Source organism: Psilocybe cubensis, chromosome 11, assembly GCF_017499595.1.
Source record: "Psilocybe cubensis strain MGC-MH-2018 chromosome 11, whole genome shotgun sequence".
In the NCBI taxonomy this organism is placed as follows: Eukaryota; Fungi; Basidiomycota; class Agaricomycetes; order Agaricales; family Agrocybaceae; genus Psilocybe; species Psilocybe cubensis.
This window is the reverse complement of record NC_063009.1, coordinates 2,442,845-2,461,912: the sequence shown is the minus strand read 5'-3', so window position 1 is coordinate 2,461,912 and position 19,068 is coordinate 2,442,845. Positions and strand designations below refer to the sequence as shown.

At 46.6% G+C, this 19,068-nt stretch overlaps 5 protein-coding genes across 5 annotated transcripts; 3 read left to right on the top strand and 2 right to left on the bottom strand.

Moving 5' to 3' along the window:
• Positions 1-395: 395 nt before the first annotated feature.
• On the bottom strand, positions 396-1,724 carry JR316_0011863 (uncharacterized protein; the record flags this gene model as incomplete). The annotated part of the gene is made up of 1 exon (XM_047897505.1): positions 396-1,724. One exon carries the CDS (start codon positions 1,722-1,724, stop codon positions 396-398), a length of 1,329 nt encoding a protein of 442 aa, XP_047743914.1.
• Positions 1,725-4,148: 2,424 nt separating this feature from the next.
• Positions 4,149-5,533, top strand: JR316_0011862 (succinate dehydrogenase complex, subunit B; the record flags this gene model as incomplete). The annotated part of the gene is made up of 7 exons (XM_047897504.1): positions 4,149-4,286; positions 4,356-4,427; positions 4,496-4,679; positions 4,736-4,834; positions 5,027-5,193; positions 5,310-5,385; positions 5,457-5,533. The coding sequence occupies 7 exons, from the start codon at positions 4,149-4,151 to the stop codon at positions 5,531-5,533; spliced, it is 813 nt and encodes a 270-aa protein (XP_047743913.1).
• Positions 5,534-6,358: 825 nt separating this feature from the next.
• JR316_0011861 (Chanoclavine-I aldehyde reductase fgaOx3) lies at positions 6,359-7,800 on the bottom strand (the record flags this gene model as incomplete). The annotated part of the gene is made up of 4 exons (XM_047897503.1): positions 6,359-6,523; positions 6,592-6,896; positions 6,952-7,423; positions 7,507-7,800. The coding sequence occupies 4 exons, from the start codon at positions 7,798-7,800 to the stop codon at positions 6,359-6,361; spliced, it is 1,236 nt and encodes a 411-aa protein (XP_047743912.1).
• A 1,773-nt stretch (positions 7,801-9,573) lies between these two features.
• Positions 9,574-11,387, top strand: JR316_0011860 (putative E3 ubiquitin-protein ligase dma1; the record flags this gene model as incomplete). Its single annotated transcript, XM_047897502.1, has 3 exons — positions 9,574-10,511; positions 10,566-10,687; positions 10,741-11,387. 3 exons carry the CDS (start codon positions 9,574-9,576, stop codon positions 11,385-11,387), a joined length of 1,707 nt encoding a protein of 568 aa, XP_047743911.1.
• Positions 11,388-12,311: 924 nt separating this feature from the next.
• JR316_0011859 (Chanoclavine-I aldehyde reductase fgaOx3) lies at positions 12,312-13,677 on the top strand (the record flags this gene model as incomplete). The annotated part of the gene is made up of 3 exons (XM_047897501.1): positions 12,312-13,041; positions 13,131-13,438; positions 13,504-13,677. 3 exons carry the CDS (start codon positions 12,312-12,314, stop codon positions 13,675-13,677), a joined length of 1,212 nt encoding a protein of 403 aa, XP_047743910.1.
• Between the last annotated feature and the right edge of the window lie 5,391 nt (positions 13,678-19,068).

Here is a 19,068-nt window from a genome sequence, read left to right as displayed (position 1 = left end):
GTCTGCTATTTTCTCTGCTCCCAACTTGGGATTTGGACTTGTGCTGATTAAACTGAGATGCCGTCAGTCAAGCATGAGCATTCGACTCCAAATTTGTGTGCCACCGTCGACTTGCGGCGCTTTGAATTATGGTGTCAGGCCGGAAATCAATTGTGAAGAGGCCAAACCTCGAGTCCAAGCCAAAGACCTGGTGATCAGGGCCCTCACTCGGAAGAAAAGGCTTGGGCTTACTATGGCTCATGAAGGCCTGTGTGGGTATGTTATGTCATCATAAATGCCCAAAATACAATTTACCGACACACATCTAGACGAAAATAAGAAAAATAGGGAAATGACCAAGCAGCTCACATTCGGCGTTCGGGCAACAGACAGATTCTCTCTGTATCCCAAAAGAATCAACTAATGGAGTCATTGGCAGAGAAATATTTGAACATGGTGTTTCCTAACATCCAAACTTCTTGCAGTTGCTCACGAAGTGATACAGGCACTGTACATGATGCGTGCCAACTTCCACATTTGTACTCGGATTTTCCACCGTCCTTTGTCCACACCAACTTGATGCCCGCAAATTTGTCCAGCATGCATAGGTGGCAAGCTGTATCGAGTATAGTGCACCTCGAGAGGTCCAACGTTGAAATTTGGGCGTCTTTTGTTTGTCGCCATCTCAGAAATCGGCGAGTGTAAGTTGCTTTACTAGGATCCCATTCACCGAAGAGAGCCAGAGTTTGCAAACTTGGGAGATAGGGTGATTCATCCAACTCAACGGTATCCTCTAACAAAATTCCTAGGTCCTTTTCACTGATATACAGCTTCTCAACGGACGAAAAGAACGTTATGAACCGCTTTAGGGTGTGTTTTGACTCAAAGGCAGCACTACTCGACCCTTCATTAAAACGTATAAGCAGAGTATTGACAGTTGAAAAAATGGAGGTCAATCTGTACAAAAGTCCAGGAAATATGGTTTCTTGAAGATATATGGGACCTCGACGAAATAACTGTATGTCGAAGAATTCTGCCTCGGGGTTGCGATATGGAAATTGCCTATCCCACATCCTGAGCTTGAAATGAGACTGGAAGTCCAAAGCCATGAAACGTGTTGGGGATAAAGATAAGCTGTGGATAATGGTATCGGCGATTCTATCGCGGCATTCATCAAACAAGTCGATTGGCTTCTGGTCCCATCCTCTTAGAACAAGCGAGCATCCGGGAGGTTTGGTAATCCTTCGCAGGTAAAGACATTCATCCAGTATAAGTGTGCGTAACTTGGGGAGATAAATTTTTGGTATTCGAAATCCTTTAATGACTTTATGTCGTTCGAGCTCTAGTGATTTGAGATTTGGTAAATGCACTATGATGCTGCACACTTCCTTGCTGGTGATTTCCCCCCCCAGGCAAAGCGTATTCAGGTTGGACATCCAGACTGGGTCGAAATTGCATTTACCATTTGTGGCACGAAATGACCGGAGACGGGGAGCGTCGTTTGAAAACATAGTGCCCGTAGACGAATCGTCAGGATAGTAAAATATTGGAAGAGCAAAGCTCCTTAAATAGGGTGCTTTGCGCTGCATTGCAGCTTCCACGCCGTTGATGAAATCTTGAGAAATGATGAAAGGTGAGAGCCATTCAATCCGCTCCCACTGTTCTAATACCAGCTTGTGAAAGAAAACGATGGTGTTCCACTTCACATCAGGACCGAATCTGTCTGCAGGTGTGGCCGAGTGCATATGGTGGCGATTGGTATAACCCTTGACCCACAGCAGTGAGGTTCCGCTGCGTCTGAGCACTTCGTTTCTCCACTCATCTCCCTCTTGGTTGAGAGCCCGCCAATCCAATAGTTTTCCCCAAATTGAGGTGGTTGAGAGTAAAATGTGTCGCCAGTTATGGCATACTTGTGAGGTTATGCGTGTGGTATCGAGAGGAAGATACGCTGTGTTTGAATCATCAGTGGCGTTTAAGAAGAAGATGACGGATAGGATATCCTCAGGAAGTACAGATATTGCGGGAAAAGATGAACTAGAAACGACTGGCTTTGATACAGAGCCACCCATGATGACGGTAGAAAGCAAGTGTGAATGGTCAACCTCCCTCCCTCTGTTCCCGTGATTGATTGTCGACTCCGATAAATCTAGTAAAAAATAACCCCCAGAATTAATAGCTAGTAGATCAATTGGTGGATCAAGATAATAAAACATCAAAAAAGGATGATCTTACAATGAAACAGAACTTAGGAAGACAAAATGAATAAATAGATGATTGGGCAGTCTATGGACTTGAACCAAGGAGCGATGCATGTTAAGCAGGATAAAGTCAGATTGATTCAGATATGTATATCTGGAAATCAAAACCAACTGCCCTTGGATGTATTCTTTTCCTTTTCAACGTTGACATCCTGAGAGGTCTACTGAATTAAGCGGCATCCACCAGTCTCGGCATGAAACTTCACCGGGTAATGCCGACATTTGGTCGGCGCCAAATTAGACTTCAAGACTTGCCGTAGAGCTATAGCAGTGCATCTGTTTCTTTCTAATTCACCCTGACGCGACGCGCGACGCGCGTCCAGATCACGCATCTTCGGTGGTTATCACCTGAGTAGAAGATGGAACAATTTGCATCGCGTCTCTTTCTGTTCACTCAACGCTATCATCCCTGAATCATCGGTGCAAACAGGACCCGGGAAGCTTGCTGAGATGAATAACCACATAGTGCCAAAATTTCTGTGGCCGGACACACTCAGCCACAAAGACGCTCTGAATTGTCTCGAGAACGCCCTTCGCATCCAATATCTTGTTGACAGGAGGGAGTCAGCGTCCAGGCAAGTCATCACCATTCAAGCATACGATACAATAGGCAAGCAGGATATCGGTGAAGGTCTGTAGTTTGACTGTATTCACCAACAGTTTGCCATACTGAAACTCGCCGCTGTCAAGCATTGCATTCTGGTGATGTATTTCGAAGCAAATCATGACGACCTTATCTCCGGCACTTCCCAACTCTCTGCATATATAAATTTAGTGTTAGAAACAGTGAGCAAGTGTCAAGTTCTTGTTGCATTTCTGTCTTTTATGTTTCGTTCTTTTGTTTATTGTAACATATGAGTAAACATATCAGTTCTAAGTCAAGTCCAAGTTGTGTCTGATTTGTGTCAGGCTTCCGACTATCTATTTGAGAAGATGCACATATTTTACGTGGAAGATCTGTAAATTTTTAAAACCTTGACTCTTAAGAAAAGCATCAGGAGACGTCCAACACATCCCCAAATTCACGACGCGTCGAGTTTTAGCGTCGCGTAAAATTATCACGTGCTGTGAAGAATCTCATGCCAAGGCCAGGGACTTCGATTCCTGCCTTTTATCACAAAGGTTGCGTCGAACCCTCAAGCTTTTCAAAGTTTGTATACAAGAAAATTACGCATGCTATGTCTTTTCTTACATCATTTTCTGCAAGATTATTTTGTGAATATCTACAGGAATGACGTCAACCTTTGAATGAGATGAGATAAGAAAGAAAAGTGATCCCTGATTAATCGGACACTTACTGTTAAGATTGTAGTATATTTCGTGGGCCATACCAGCACTTTGAGCTAGAAATATAACTTTCAGATGCCCCATCTACATGGTGTGTTTGTGCTACCTCTTCCCCATAATATTAGCATTTATCTATCTTTGCATGCTGTGAATCAAGAGACAGAGCACATAAGGCGATGATTATGAAAAGCGTCAGACTCAGGAGATCCTGGAACAACTTACTTCTGTGTTTTCAGAAACTATGTGTACTCGGACTAAGAGCATGTCTGATTCAATTCTATACGAAAAAGGATGGCAAACTCGAGTAGTTTAATCTTTCAGAAGGCCTCCCATAAGAAAATGAATTACTATTTTCAATAATCTGGTCGATTTAACACTGATATGAAAGAAGTCAAGATAGTAGGCTTTAGACATTTTTATGTTAACAATTTGTTGAATTTGAGTTGAAGACGCATTAGATTCATCTGAAATGCTATTGGCTGATGGACCGGCTACTTTTGGCCAAGTATCCGATATCACGCGACTTTGTTCCCGAAACCGGAAGCGGCTCCCCACCTTTTGTCGCTCCTTCCACCGTCTCTCAACACCACCACCAACGTCGTCCGCGCTTCTATCGTCCGCATCATGCAGTCCTTACTCACCGCCGGTCGCTCAGCGCACCTCGCTCTGGGTAAGCGAGCATTCACCTCGTCTGCCCGCAGATGGCAGGCCGTGCCCCAGGAGAAGCCTGTTCTCATGAAGGAATTCAAGATCTACCGCTGGGTTCGTGGCATCCTTTTTATGTGTTCTTAAGCACTATTTGGTAGTGTGAGTGCTTAAGTCTATAAACAGAACCCAGACCAGCCAGAGAAGAAGCCAGAGTTGCAGTCGTATAAGATCGACTTGAACCAGACCGGGCCCATGGTGAGTGGTCACGCAGCGCGATGGTTGTGTGGTCGGCTGTTATTGACAACTGCAACGCAACTTTTTAGGTTCTTGATGCCCTCATCAAGATCAAAAACGAAATCGACCCAACGCTCACCTTTAGGAGGTCCTGCCGAGAGGGTATCTGTGGATCATGCGCTATGAACATCGACGGCCAGAACACTCTCGCTTGCTTGTGCAGAATTGACCGAGAAGGCAGCAAGAACACCAAGATCTACCCTTTGCCTCACAGTTAGTGAATCCATTGATTGATATGTACAATGGTTATCTAATCTCGTGCTTTACAGTGTACATTGTGAAGGACCTCGTCCCCGATATGACTCTTTTCTACAAGCAATACAAGTCTATCCAACCATGGCTGCAGAATGACAACCCTCCTGAGAAAGGTGTGTATACTATCCTACATCTACCTAGAACAAGCAGCGCGTTTCGAGGCGTTTAGGTGACAAATGTCTCACCGGGACACAACCTTCACTTTCCCTCGTTCCGCGACTGTAGACGCGTTTGCTCTGTTTTCTTCACCTTCTTTTCTTTCTTGTGTATTCTCTGGAAGCTCACTCAAATTTTCACAATTACAGGGGAACATCTCCAATCTCCCGAGGATCGCCGAAAACTGGACGGAATGTACGAGTGCATCCTGTGCGCGTGCTGCTCCACCTCCTGCCCATCCTACTGGTGGAACCAGGATCAATATCTGGGCCCTGCTACCCTGATGCAGGCATACAGGTGGATTGCGGACTCTAGGGTACGTGTTTATCTCTGCTCGGGGATTTAGAGCGGAGACAACGACTTTTCGACATGGGAGATTAGTGATCGCTGACTTGGTACCATTGCTTTTTTCTTGAATTTTACTTCCCACAGGACACCCAAGGCGCAGAAAGAAAGGAGAGGCTCCAGAATGAGATGAGCTTGTACAGATGCCATACTATCTTCAACTGTACGTCTGGCTTGCTCGGTTTGCCTGTGCCTTTGATTTAACCATCAACGCCTTTTATTTCTTCTACTTAGGCACACGTACTTGCCCCAAGGGCCTCAACCCCGCTGCTGCCATCGCTAAGATCAAGCTCGAGCTGGCCGTCGACTAAATACATCTTTCCTGAGCTGCCCACTGTCAACTAGACTGGAAGGAATGACCCGAGGATGTAAAAAAGTAACATGCGATGAAGACAGAGGATTTTGAATAGTGTTAGAGTGGAGTGGGCACCGAGACACACTTCCCCCACGAATTGCGTTGTTTTTTATATTCTCTGAAGTCTTTTATACAGTCCTAATTTCATTCATTTCAATTTCTCGTTTTGGATCCTCGAACCTCGAGTTTTGTGCTTCTGGCTCTTCCAATGGTTCTTCCTGCTCTTCGCCTCAGCTCGTGGCACATAACTTGGTGCCACTTATCTGACGTTGTGTGGGGTTAAAGAGGCGTAAGTGAAGCAAGGCGAGAGATAATGATTAATGTGACGCGACGGCTAGAGGGTGATCGTCACTAACGCTGTTCACGCGTCCTTTTTATCACTGTGCGTGAACTAGTAGTACACGGGATATGTAAGGGATAGTTTCAAAATATTTTGACCGACCCACCCTGGAGAGCAAAGAATCAAACCTATTCATCGATGATAATTTGACCCCCCTAGTTAACACATACGGAATAAGTGCATAATCATTCAATCTATGAATTCGAGGTCTGCTACTTTATTTTATGAGAATCAGTACGAGTAGGTTTAGCAGAGAATATATAATAGTTTTAATGTCCGGTTTGCAATTTTGCTGCTTGCAAAAGGCAGCTCGCGTAAAAGCATACGTCGCCCAATCCATGGTTCCTTCGGTCATTGCCCTTGGTTCTGGTTCATACATTGGTTAATCAGTCATGAATCTTCATCTGTTCTTATGAAGCATCGTCACGCCCCCAGAAAACGTTAAAGTCTACTGCGGACGTTAACAGGGGGTGTCTCCCTCTCGAACTGTTCTGAGAACGCGTAGTCGGTGTATCCCTTTGGGTCGAGTTTGCCCTTCGAATAATACGTGCCCCGGTCGCCTTTCTCCACCGGCAAACCCTTCTTCAGCCGGTACGGCAGGTCAGGCTGCGTATAACACCACAAGTCAGTAAAACCACCGACATCAAAACATCTCTCTCCAAACCAACGCTCACATTCGAAATGAACAGCCGTCCGTAGGCAATCAGATCCCCCTTGCGCTCTGCAACCCTGATGCCTGTCTCGCGGGTGTACCCTCCTGCGGTGATGAGCCGCTTGCCCTCGGATGACCACAGCCGCCGCATGAAGTCGTTGTCTGTGCCCTCGACCGCAAACTCGTCGGAGGACGCGACGGCTTCGCCTGGTTTGAAGGGGTTTATCCGCCTCTCGATGGTGTGGATGTAGGCGAGGTCAGGGTGACGCTGGATAATCTGGTTGAGGAGGTAAGTGTATGTGGGGATGGGGTCTTTCATGCCCATGTCTGGAGGAAAATGAATAAACGAAACGTGTTGGAAATGTTCCTGAGGTAGACGGACCTTGATGAGGACTCCATGGGCTGAGCCTCAGTCCAGTTCTGTTCGCCCCGACGCGCTTCACGACAGCATCCAGCACCTCCAACGCGAACCTCGAACGATTCTCGATACTCCCTCCATACGCGTCCGTCCGTTTATTGCTCACATCCTGCAAGAACTGGTCGATCAGGTACCCATTCGCACCATGTATCTCCACACCGTCGAAACCCGCCTTCTCCACCGCGTTCTCAGCTGCCTGCGCGTACAGCTCGACATACTCCGCGATTTCAGCCACACTCAGCGCACGTGGGGCGGGGTCCTTGGGCGAGCGCGTGGACAGTGGAATGGCGGAAGCGGAGACGTATGGAGAGGAAGCTGAGGACGGGTCGGCGCGCACGTTGAGCTCCTTCTCGAGCTGGCGCGGTACCGCTGCACGGCCAAGCGCCCACAGCTGGAGGTAGATGAACGACCCTTTCTTGTGCACCGCGTCGGTAACCTGTTAAATCCGTCGTTCAATAATCCTGCCTGCAAACCGTTCCGAAGTGCTACTATACTAAATTCATGCAGCCCTGGACGCACCTCTTGCCAAGCGCGGATCTGCTCCTGACTCCAGATACCCGGTGCGTACGCGTAGCCGCCGGCACGGGGCGCGATGAATGTGGCCTCGGAGATGAGTAGGGTGCCAGGGACGCTTGCGCGCTGGGCGTAGTACTCTGCGACGAGGCCAGGCAGTGGGACGTGCGCACTGTCGGCGCGGAACCGCGTGAGCGGGGCCATCACAACACGGTGCGCGAGCTCGAGGCGGCCGAGGTGGATGGGCTGGAACAGAGCCGGGGTGCTGCTACCTGTGCTGCTGCTGATGTTCGCGGACATGATCGTTTGTCTGTGAAGGGGGGACCTGAATAATGAAGACGCGCACAGCGCTGTTCAGGAGAGTTAGCACAACTGGCTTGCTTGCCCGGCAACTCTTTTGGGGGAGATATAGCCGGTGGCTTTAAGAAATCACGGAGATGATGAGACGCGCCGTGCCTTCATGTCCAATTTTGCATTTGGGATGAAGTGTGGTTTCCCCGACTCGGCCACACCAATAGCGCTTGAATTTCAAAGTTGGCCGCGCACGAGGCACCTCGTGAGCGCCCTGACTCGCAGTAGCAGATACAAGCGCATTGGTCTTGGTTTTGACTTTGCGTGCTTCCTTTCTAGATGCCATAAATATCGCTAGCTTCTGTCATTTCGTTGACGATCTTGTGAACATAGATGTCGCCAATTGTGAACGTCAATGATGAAGATCGACTAGCTGAGGCTATGAAATGGCAGTTACGACGGAGGTACTTTGTTGTTATCCTTTCGATAACCTGCGCATATCATACGAGTAAGATGTATATGGTACCTGGTTCTGCATCGACTTCAATCGGGATATCAACGATTCAATTTAAAGGAAGACCAGACTCACCTATGCCCAGAGACAGCCGCGCATATATGCCCTTAAATATCGCAAACTGATTCTTCAATCATCAACCCCAAAAGATTTTCGTCCTTGTGATCACTCTGGGTTTGCCTTGTTCAAAAAAGCTTCCTGAAGCCAATGATGAATCGTGCCTCGAAAATGGCAATTGTTTCAGCTGACTATGAGCGAAATAGCAGCACTGATAACCGCGTAGTCCGAGACTGGCAAGCAGCGAATATTCTCGAGATCTTTGGTGCCTTGTCAGGTCAAATCGTAAGTTTTTCCTGTGTTTGCCGTCTGCATATTAATGATACATACGTACACGTTTAGCGAGTCGACAGCGCCTCGTGCGAGGTCATTGTGTGTTGAAGCGTGTATGAAAAAGCCGCCGATGCTATTTTGAGCGTGGTTTTCTACGCGTGGAGTGGTTTACAAGCTGGCTGGCTGCGGTATATCAGGTCGCCGACCTTAACGGCTCCGATACGACTGGAGAGGCGCCCAAAGATCGTCAGCCACATTGCCTACGTCGTAAATGGCCCAGTCGCCGCACTAACCCTAGAAGTTGCAAGCAAATCCGCCTCGATGACAAGATGAAGACTGATGAGGATCATATGAAAGATGTCAGAGCAGGCTAGTGGCAGCAAGGTTGTTGAAATCTCGGATGTGCGCAACGGATATGATCATGATGAAGAATGCAGCTGACGAGGACAGCTGCACACGGCGGTCCAGACAGCAATTCCTTGGGTTCTGCCCGAGTATATGATTCGTCCGCAAGGCGTACTATGCATGGCATACGTATAGTTGGGAGACTCGGATTGTTCCACAGAGAGTTTTATTAGCAACAAATGAATGGCCTTTTGACAGGGCTTTGATGAGAGCTGCCACTGGCTGGAAAAAAGGAGAAACTGAAGGACAAGCCATGGGCTGGGCCGATAAAATTTCAAACACACGGTCGTGTTGATTTTGCTTTTTTTCTCGATTTTCCAGTGTACAAACTGCAGCCAGAACCAGGGATCTAGTTAGTTGGGACCAGGACGTTCAGAAAGCACAGGGATCGGAACAAGGAAAGGTTGTGTTATAGAGCTTGAAAACACCCCCTGAGGCTGCCAGAATTGGGACCCAGCGGCATTTTCGGTCCTTGATCTACATCAACGGCTCTTGACCAGAGCTTTCGCCATCGACGACGACGAACGGCCTGAATGGACGGTCGTATACAGACCGGGAACGAATCGCCACCGACACGAACTAACATTTTGGGTTCATTCTTACGCACCTCGCGCCCCAGAAATTCCTCACAGTCACATATCCAGGTTAACACCGACATCAACTTGCCCCAGAGGGACCTTTCACCTACTCCCCCACAACCACCGTCCCCAAACGCCTTAAGCGCCAGGAGAAGGACCATTGTCACCGGAGTCGCTTCTTTAGCGGGCCAAACTTCCAACAACAGCGCTTCAAACTCGGGTTTAGGCATTACATCCATGCTCAGAAGACGTCGATCAGCGGGCAACGTCGCCCAGAATGCGCCAGCCACTCCTCCAGTGATAACCACCTCAGCCACCGCGGCGGCGGCCCTGGGGATGAGCAACTTCCCCGGCAGAACTCCACCACAGGCGTCCTACGCAACCACTCCAATCACCCAGCAGAATACGAATGCCACACCAGCCGCCTCTGGAGGCCCTTCTCACGCCTCGCACAGAATTCGTCTTGTGCCTCACCTCGACACTCGGCGGTCACTAAGATTCGATGCCATCTCTCGCGATCTCAAGGAGGGTGACCCGGCGTTGCGCATCGGGCGGTTCACTGATCGCTCAGGGCTAGGGCTGGCCGCAGTCAATGCTCTGGGCTCCAACAAACTAGCTTTTCGAAGCAAGGTGGTGTCTCGGGCGCATGCTGAGATCTGGGTGGAGAATGGGGGGAAGTTCTTCCTCAAAGACACCAAAAGCAGCTCGGGGACGTTCCTGAACCATGTTCGGTTGAGCCCTGCGAACACAGAATCAAGACCATTCCAGATCAAAGATGGCGACATTCTTCAACTCGGTGTTGACTATCAAGGAGGCGCAGAGGATATCTACAAGAGCGTTAAGATTCGTGTTGAGCTCGGTAGGGAATGGCAATCTGCTCCAAACGCCTTCAAGTGAGTCTTTTGCTCTCTCTGTTTCTTTGGTCTCATTATTGTTTATTCTTTTAGCACCAATGCACTCAAGAACCTCAAATCTCTTGCCTTGCCTGAACCATCTGGCAAGAAGGCAGCCACCGCCACTGTGAAGCTCCCGGTGGCTGGGAAATCCCAAATACCAGACTGTTGCATCTGTATGTTTTAAAAATTACGTATAGTCCAACAACTCGCTAAACCATCTGTACAGGCTTGTTCGGGGTTACGATTCGGCAGGCTCTTTTTATCGCACCCTGCTCACATACATTCCACTACAAATGCATCCGCCCTCTGCTTGAATCGCACCACCCAGCCTTCTCCTGTCCCCTATGCAGGACATTCGCCGACCTTGAGGAGGATGTTGAAGTAGAGATCGAGTACGAGGAGGAGGCTGACGCCGAGGAAGCCATCATAGCAGCCGCTATAGCTGAGGGCAAAGACCCTGCAGAAGACCCCGACGTCGGAAACGAGTCTCCGCCGCAATCCGACCGCGAACGGGAGTATGAACATGTGCAGGAGCAAGATCTACTGGACGACAATTCGCCCGCATCTCGCTCAAACTCTGGCTTAGGGGTGCGTGGCACAGGAGCCGAAGCTGGTGCTGAGACCGAGGTGGAAGGCGATGGCTCAGGACTGCGGATCATGTCCAGGATTCGTGCGGCGAGGAGGGGCGGTGGCGCTGGTGGGAGCACGTCAGCAGGCGGTGGCGATAGGGCATCTCCACTGCTCGATTTGGCAGACGAAGCCGACGAGATGCTCGTGGATGTGGGCGAGGTGGGCATGAGCATTGGTGTGGTAGATGCAAATGGAGACCCTGTCGATGTCGACGGCACCGTTGGTGGCAAAAGGAAGCGTTGATCATTCATTCATTGCCAACCACCCGCAGATTTTCTTCCCGCTTAACATCACTATCTCATTTTCAACACTTTTCTTCTTCCCTGTGGGATCGGTTTACTCTTCTATCTCTTGCGTCTGCGATCCATAAGGATGTACCATTCTCAATCAACACTACGAAGTTTCGCCCACTTCTTATCGGCAATGTACAGGATTTTGTATGATATTACTTGATGATGATGATGCCCGCCCTTACTTCTTTTTGTCCAACCCACCATGTTGTGTAATGTTTCTTCATGATCAGGGCCTACATAATAGGACTACTCGACTAGGATTCTTGTTTCAACTACATAACGACTTACATTATACATCTGTCTTAATACTATCGCATCCTGTTGTTTCTTTATGTGGATGCACAATACTTGGTTTGTAGCATTAGGTGAGCATCTGGGCGCTTACGGAGCTGTTATTGTCTATTGCTTTTTGGGTTCAAGGATGCTGGACCAGTTGTCCAGCATCCTATAAATAACTCACCCTATATGATTCACATACTGATGTTTGATATCAAATGCTTGAGTGCCTCAAGCTTGGAATATAGCTATAGATAAAAATCGGAAGACTAGAAATCGACCACAACAAATCCCCGACATTTCGCTTCATCTTTTCACCGCCACCACGCCGCCACGTTTGTGTAGGCGGTGGTTTGTAATCAAGATCAACTTATCTTTCTAAATCCATGTCCACGTCGCCGAATCCCGACTTGCGAACAATCCGTGGTTTATAATTATAATCTAACGTGCTCTGACGTGCTCACTATGGCGATAAAATATAAAAGACGACGAGAATATTGTTCAAGTTTGCTTGTTCTCATTCTCATTTGCTATTCCGCACCTAACAACTTGAACTCTTGATCCTAGATATCCGCACTACAGTGAAATAATTCTATACATGTCAACCCTACCTGCGCTCTTCCAGCCTATCCGAGTTGGAGACTTGGACCTCTCTCATCGCGTTGTGCTCGCACCCCTGACGCGTTTCCGCGCCGACGATAAGCACGTCCCTCTACCCGACCTAGTTGCAGAATACTATGCACAGCGCGCGAGCATAGCTGGGACACTGCTCATCACAGAGGCAACATTTATCGCACCAAAAGCTGGAGGATACCCCTACGTCCCTGGAATTTGGAGCGAGGATCAGATCAAAGCCTGGAAAAAGGTGACGGACGCCGTCCATGCCAAAGGGTCATATATATATCTCCAGCTCTGGGCTCTTGGGAGGACTGCATCGCCAAAGACCCTCCAAGATGAACTAGGGACATCCCCCGATGCGCCTTCTCCATACGTATCAGCGTCCGCTATCCCACTTTCCACGCGTCCAGCGACTGACCCGCTGCCACGTCCCCTGACAGAGAGCGAGATCACAGAATACACAGAGCTCTATGCACAGGCCGCTGAAAACGCGGTTAAACTCGCAGGATTTGACGGCGTGGAAATTCACGGGGCCAATGGATACCTCATCGACCAGTTTCTCCAGGATGTGACCAACCAGCGCACGGACAAGTACGGCGGGAGCGAGGAGAATCGTGCGCGTTTTGCTCTGGAGGTGATTGATGCGGTCGTGAAGCGCATTGGCGCGACGAAAACCGCGTTGCGGTTGAGCCCCTGGAATCCATACTCAGGTATGCGGTACCGTGCTAGATCTTTAGCATTCTTCCATAAACCCCCTGAACGTCACTGACCAACTGGCCATCGTACCTTTTTTGACTAGATATGGGCATGAAAGATCCCGTACCGACCTTCTCGTACCTCATCAGCCAGATTGTTGAGAAGCACCCGGATTTAGCGTACATCCACGCCGTAGAGAAGCGCCTGATCAACGCCGATCAGGCCCAAGCGATAGCTTCTACCGCCGAGTACAAGAGTGAAGGCGCAGAGAATGACTTCATTCGCAAGATATGGTCATCTGACGGAAAGAGGCGGTTCATCACCGCTGGAGGGTACACGCTCGAGACAGGCCTCAAGACAGCAGAGCAAAAAGGTGATCTCGTGGCGTTTGGTAGGCACTACATTTCCAACGTAAGTTTTTTTACCTTGAAAGGTGTGACATCTGAGCTGAAGACGGCCGAACATGTCTTTTTCAGCCTGACCTACCGTTCAGATTGAAGAATGCATTAGAAATACAGAAAGGCGACCGGAGCACCTATTATTCACAGGGGAAGACGGACCCTAAAGGATACACCGATTACCCATTCTCGGCGGAATTTCTCAAGGAGAATCCACAGGCTATCACAGTTTCCAATGGCGGTCAATCTTAGACGTAGAAATGAGGACAATCCTTCTTTCTCTAAATGTAGAGGTTAGATATAATATGATTTAACTTGGAGACCATTAGATACCCTGTTAAGACGCATAATATCGTTGTCTACACAATTGGGCTGTACAAAACGACGCTGCTGATACTATGGGGCCTCAAATCTATTTATGGATGAACGCGATTAGGGGCTCATTAAGGGAAACAGGGGTTAGGAGTGAAGGGATAAAGTATCCCCGAAGTATCTCATGTGGTGCAAACTTCCATTCAACACGTTCGTAAACATGGCAGTAATTTTTGCTCCCTATGGTTGTACGTGATAATGCTCCTTTTAATCTCCGTTACGATGTGAATGAGATGTATGTATCCCAAAGCCGCCAGCTTGCAAAGGGAAGATGAACCAAAACCCAATGACCTGGCTGGAGTCGATTTATCTTTAACAGTTACATCGAAGTGGTAGAGAAGGTCTATGAGTGTGATATACTACTTGTCTGTTGTATCCCACGAGTAAATCCGATGGGAAGTGTGTTTGACTGGCTGTATTCATCGTCAAACGGTCGATAATATGCCTCACGCAAATTAAGAATGAGACGCGACCCGACAATGTGGGTAGCAAACCCGGCTAGGGATACACTTGCTTGAGCAAGAAAGAACTAATAATAATTGTTAGTAACAACGGAAAGCGTGCCAATAGAAACGGGTCACCGAATTATACACGCTTCCAGCAAGGTTTGCAGCGCAGACGGCTACAGCTCTGCAATTATCTTCTGTCAATTGAAACACATAAAGGTAACTCTAAAAGCTTACGCAAATGGAAAGAGAATACTATCCCGTAGTAAGATATACATAATGGAAGCGTTTTCTGTTAATGCATGCTCCTTGAGAGCAATCACTTCCCAGTAGGTTTGGGCTGCTTTAAATATTGACAGCCCAAGAAGGAATACCTCGTAGACCATGACTACTATCCAGAAGGCATTTGACCAGGAGCTGGTTGGAGGAGGTGAGCATACTGGGAACAAAGGAGAGTCTAGTAGATTACTTAGAGTAACGGTAGCATTACAAGAGACGTTACAGGCTCACCTGGTGTATATGCCGATGGAGTTGAGACTGCCTGTATCACAGTCGTCGATATAACTTCAGTGAAGAAAGCAATTAAAAGGGCAAAAATTATTGCCCGAGAGTGATGGAACATGCTTGATATCCGAAAAACAACTATCCCTAAAGGTTCCACTGATCAGTGGAAGATGCATCTTAATCGTTTTCATGCAAACTACTTACCCTGCATACACCAGAAAGCAATCAGAGTTGTCCACGCTAATGCAAGAAATGGATATTGGCCTGTATTACCAAAATATCAATACTTTGACATTGAGAAAATCTCTAGCCAGACAGACATCTATGATAGCCTCATGTTAATGAAATTTGAAGTTAATTTAGGGGTAAAACACACACTTCTGTTGATCAGGAGTTTAGTTGGACACAACACCAAGTTCAGACTTCGAAAACATACTTTAGTTTCCGTGGCCTCCGCATTTGAAGTCAGGGCTGAGCTCAGAAAAATATATTCAGGCTGTAACCTGAGCATAAAATGATGATCATTGCTTACCTATGGCGCCGTATCTATCAATGACACAGGATATCGGCAAAGTTGTTAATGCAACCCACTAGTGATGCGAGAAATGTGAGGACCCTTACATAAGCAGTGCATCACACAGATATCGGTTCTGAACAGCATTTTTAATTGTCAGACGTATGAGAGCGCTGAAGAACTTACAACAAGAAATAGTCCTTGGACGATCCTCCATTTTGGACGACGCTGGTCAGACAGAAGTCAGCGTCTTAGTCCGAATAAAGGCGGTAATTTCTACCCATATAATTTGTATCTAGAAAGGGTGTATGACCATTGATATGAAACGTATCTCAGCAAGGTCAGGTTGAATCATTTTACCTCTTCGTTAAGAGTGATACCTATACACACAACAAGAAACGCCAGTGAGTGGGTGATTAACGGGTCATGCACGATGCTTACAGTGATCATACAACGCGCCCACAGCCAGTCCAACTATGCAAAGCTCAGATCACAGCCTAATTGTAATAGGTCTTAGCCTTGCGACTCACCTGCAACATAACTCACTAGCCTTTGTTGGTGGACGCTGTTTTCAGAAAAGAAAGACGTATTTGCCTGATCCTCATACATTTGGTTCCTAGAGAAGGGAACGGGAATCTAGTGATTTGTTGTAGAAGGCTATGGTTGAAATCAGGTAGAAAGTGGTTCGTTGTAATCCGCGACCCTTTCTTAAGGTATCTTGAATGTCATCAAAAATATGTCAAACAAGGTAATATGGCAACGATGACATAGCCTAAGCGCTGTCCAGCGGCCTACGGCGGAGACTGAGACTTAATATTATGAGTCATATTGTTCGCAGTTTCTACACACATCAGAAATCCGTAGCGTTATAGAAATAACACCTGCAGTATATTGAGTAACATACTTAAAATCAAGCAACTATCAAAATAAACATCATCACAGTGGCAAGAATGGCAACACTCACAGCCAGGACCGAATGGAACCCACCCTAAAAGGTATAGGAAAACAACAGACAAGCCAAATTATTAAGTAAAACAGAGGCATCACAAAGTGTAGAAAACCACCTCTTGCCAAGATAATTGATAATGCTGGGGAGGGACTCTATGTATATGTAGGGACAATGTCATCAATCCAGCCGGTTTGATTAGGTTCAATCGCACCGTCAATTCAGTTTCAAACCCTCCTTTGCACAGAAATTGGCATTGATATTATTTATAATAAAGCTTTTAAGATTATTTTGCTTTTCCTTCAATGAAAAAGCGACGTGAAAAGTGCATAAACAGAAAAGGCGTGTGAGATTTCGGAGTGTCAACCACATTGCGAAAACCGCCAAAAACAAGCATTGCCTTTGTGTCCTTTTAAGGTAAGTCCGGAATTAGGTGACCTAACCTAGCCAATCAAAATATTCATTGACCTTGGATTGCCTTTGAAAGGTCAGCCAATCATTTGTTGACCTTTGAGTGCCATTTTAATATTAATTCTCATTTGAATTAATGGTAAAAAATTGATCATACATATGGTGTAAAAGAATTATATGCTTTGCTTTCTTTTCTATGACTATTATATGTCTTGTCATGCATTCAGACCCAAAGCATTAGTGTAAAATTTTCTTGTTTATCAAGCCTTACTTGAAAATTAAAAAGCGAACAAACATTTAGACAAGTGTTGTAGAGTGATCAAGAAATTTGTGGACAATTCATTGACCATCAAATATTTAGAATAAGCTTGCATTGTCGAAGCAACTTTTTACAGCATCGTCACACATTAAAAATACAAAATTGGTCGCTCCTCAAGATGAAGTCTGTCAGTGATCACATGATACCAAAGTCAGACATTGGGGTCCCTGAAATTGGGGACGTTGACTTTAAAGACGCTCGCACGAATTTCAAGCACTCAATCAACTCCTTTCCACTTACTCCCACCTGCTCTTGCCTTTGACTTTCTAATGCTGGCACAGAAATAGTAAGTTTCTTTTCAAACAAACCTTCAAGCTTCAAGAATCACTGATGTTATTGGTGACGAGTCCATTGTCAGTTCTAGGTTTTAGAGTACCTCACCCCAACACGAGTCGGAAGATCTCACTGGCTTTCACTTACTCTGACAACGACCTCGGCCATCCTGAACCCGTGTTTGGTGTATGTTTGTACGTGATTTCATAATGTCACCTCTCAGTCAGTGTGACCAATATTCGGTTGTTGTAAATAAATTATATTTGTAATGCTACCGTTGATTCAAAATATATATTTTTATTGCTATTTTATTAATCAATGTCCGAAGAAATCGAAGAGCAAATCAGGAAACCAGTCAAAGAGGAAGCTTCTTCAAAATGTTAAATAATTTTTGCCCTGCCTTCCAAGGTCTACTAAGGGCAACTAAGGATGTCCGAATCTACTAAGGATTACCAAAAATACTAATCATAACATGTCCTTACTTGTAAGTGCTTACAAGTAAGGCTATTTATTATCTTAGCGGCCTTAGTGTCCTTAGCTGCCTTTACTAACAATATATTATCTGGCAAGGTTTTGGCGGTTTTGGCGATGCAGTCCAACACATCACTGCCATCAAAAACTAGCCGAGTGTATGCCGTACGATCGGCATGTGATTGGTTAGACTTCAAGCTGCAAGCTTCATCGTTCATCGACATCGTCGATTCAAACTTCAAAGCCATCTACATGATAATGTTTATCAACCAGAAGTTCGGTTTCCTGATCGACTCTGGCTAATTGGTGCTAATCTTAAATTTAAAAATTTGAGAATTGATGCGGTTCCCAATGCGGGTGCAACTAGGACCCCTGACAATAGGCCCAGAGGACGTTCCCGAAAAAGGTCGATTTCTGGGTTTTTTGTCCGTCGCGATTTTCAAAATTTCTGTCCGGATATAGAACGACCTACCAATTTTTTCAAAAATTTGTCCGGAAATCGGGAACAACCCTCGGGAGGCCCAATTTGTGTCCGGACAGGCCTAAAAATTGATTTTTTCGCCGCTGCGCGCGTTCAGCTGAGTTCAGTTGCAAATGGGATGCTTCAGAACAATGTTAAGAATCACTGTAATAAAAAAAACCTGCCTAGTACAATACAAAACCATAAAACGAGTATGCGATGCAAAAAAAGCTATGTACTACTATCTAGGTTTCGCTTTGCAAACATTTTCATCGCTTTTTTGATGCTCCCTACTCCCTCAACCAATGTCTTGTAAAGCGAAATATCTTGCGCATGAACTTCAAAACCTGCTGCAGTGACAGACAAGGGTTTATGATAGAGGAGGGTGAGTACCTTACAGGAAGGCAGGTGTGCAAATTCAGATACATTGAGCAAGGCAGTTTTGGTGGGTCTTGCAGTGAAGTAGAGGCCATGACTGTGCTCAAAGACTTGAAAAGATGCTTTTGAAAGGGCACAGACATTGGTAGTAGTTGCAACCGGCTGGTTTCGTGAGTGCTTTCCGTTTGTTTTCTCACTCAAAGCAATGACTAAAGTACGGCGTGATCATTAGTCACTACATCGAAACAGCTCCAACTGATAGTCTACTTTACCTTTGCCAATCTGAATCCTGGGTTAACTACACCTTGTTCACACTAACAGACCGTATGTAGATCCGTTCAAAAATCCCAATCCCCAGATGAAAGAATATTGCTTACAATAGTCGAGGAAAACCGTCCCCGTCAATCACAGAACCAGGACCCCTACTCCCGAGCAGTATCTCAGCTCAAGCGACAACCTCATCGACGTCGTCGGCAATGCGAGAGCCCTCTGAGTCACCGTCTACAAGACTACGAGGTAGCAAAGTTGACAGTGAGTCTACCCAACCTA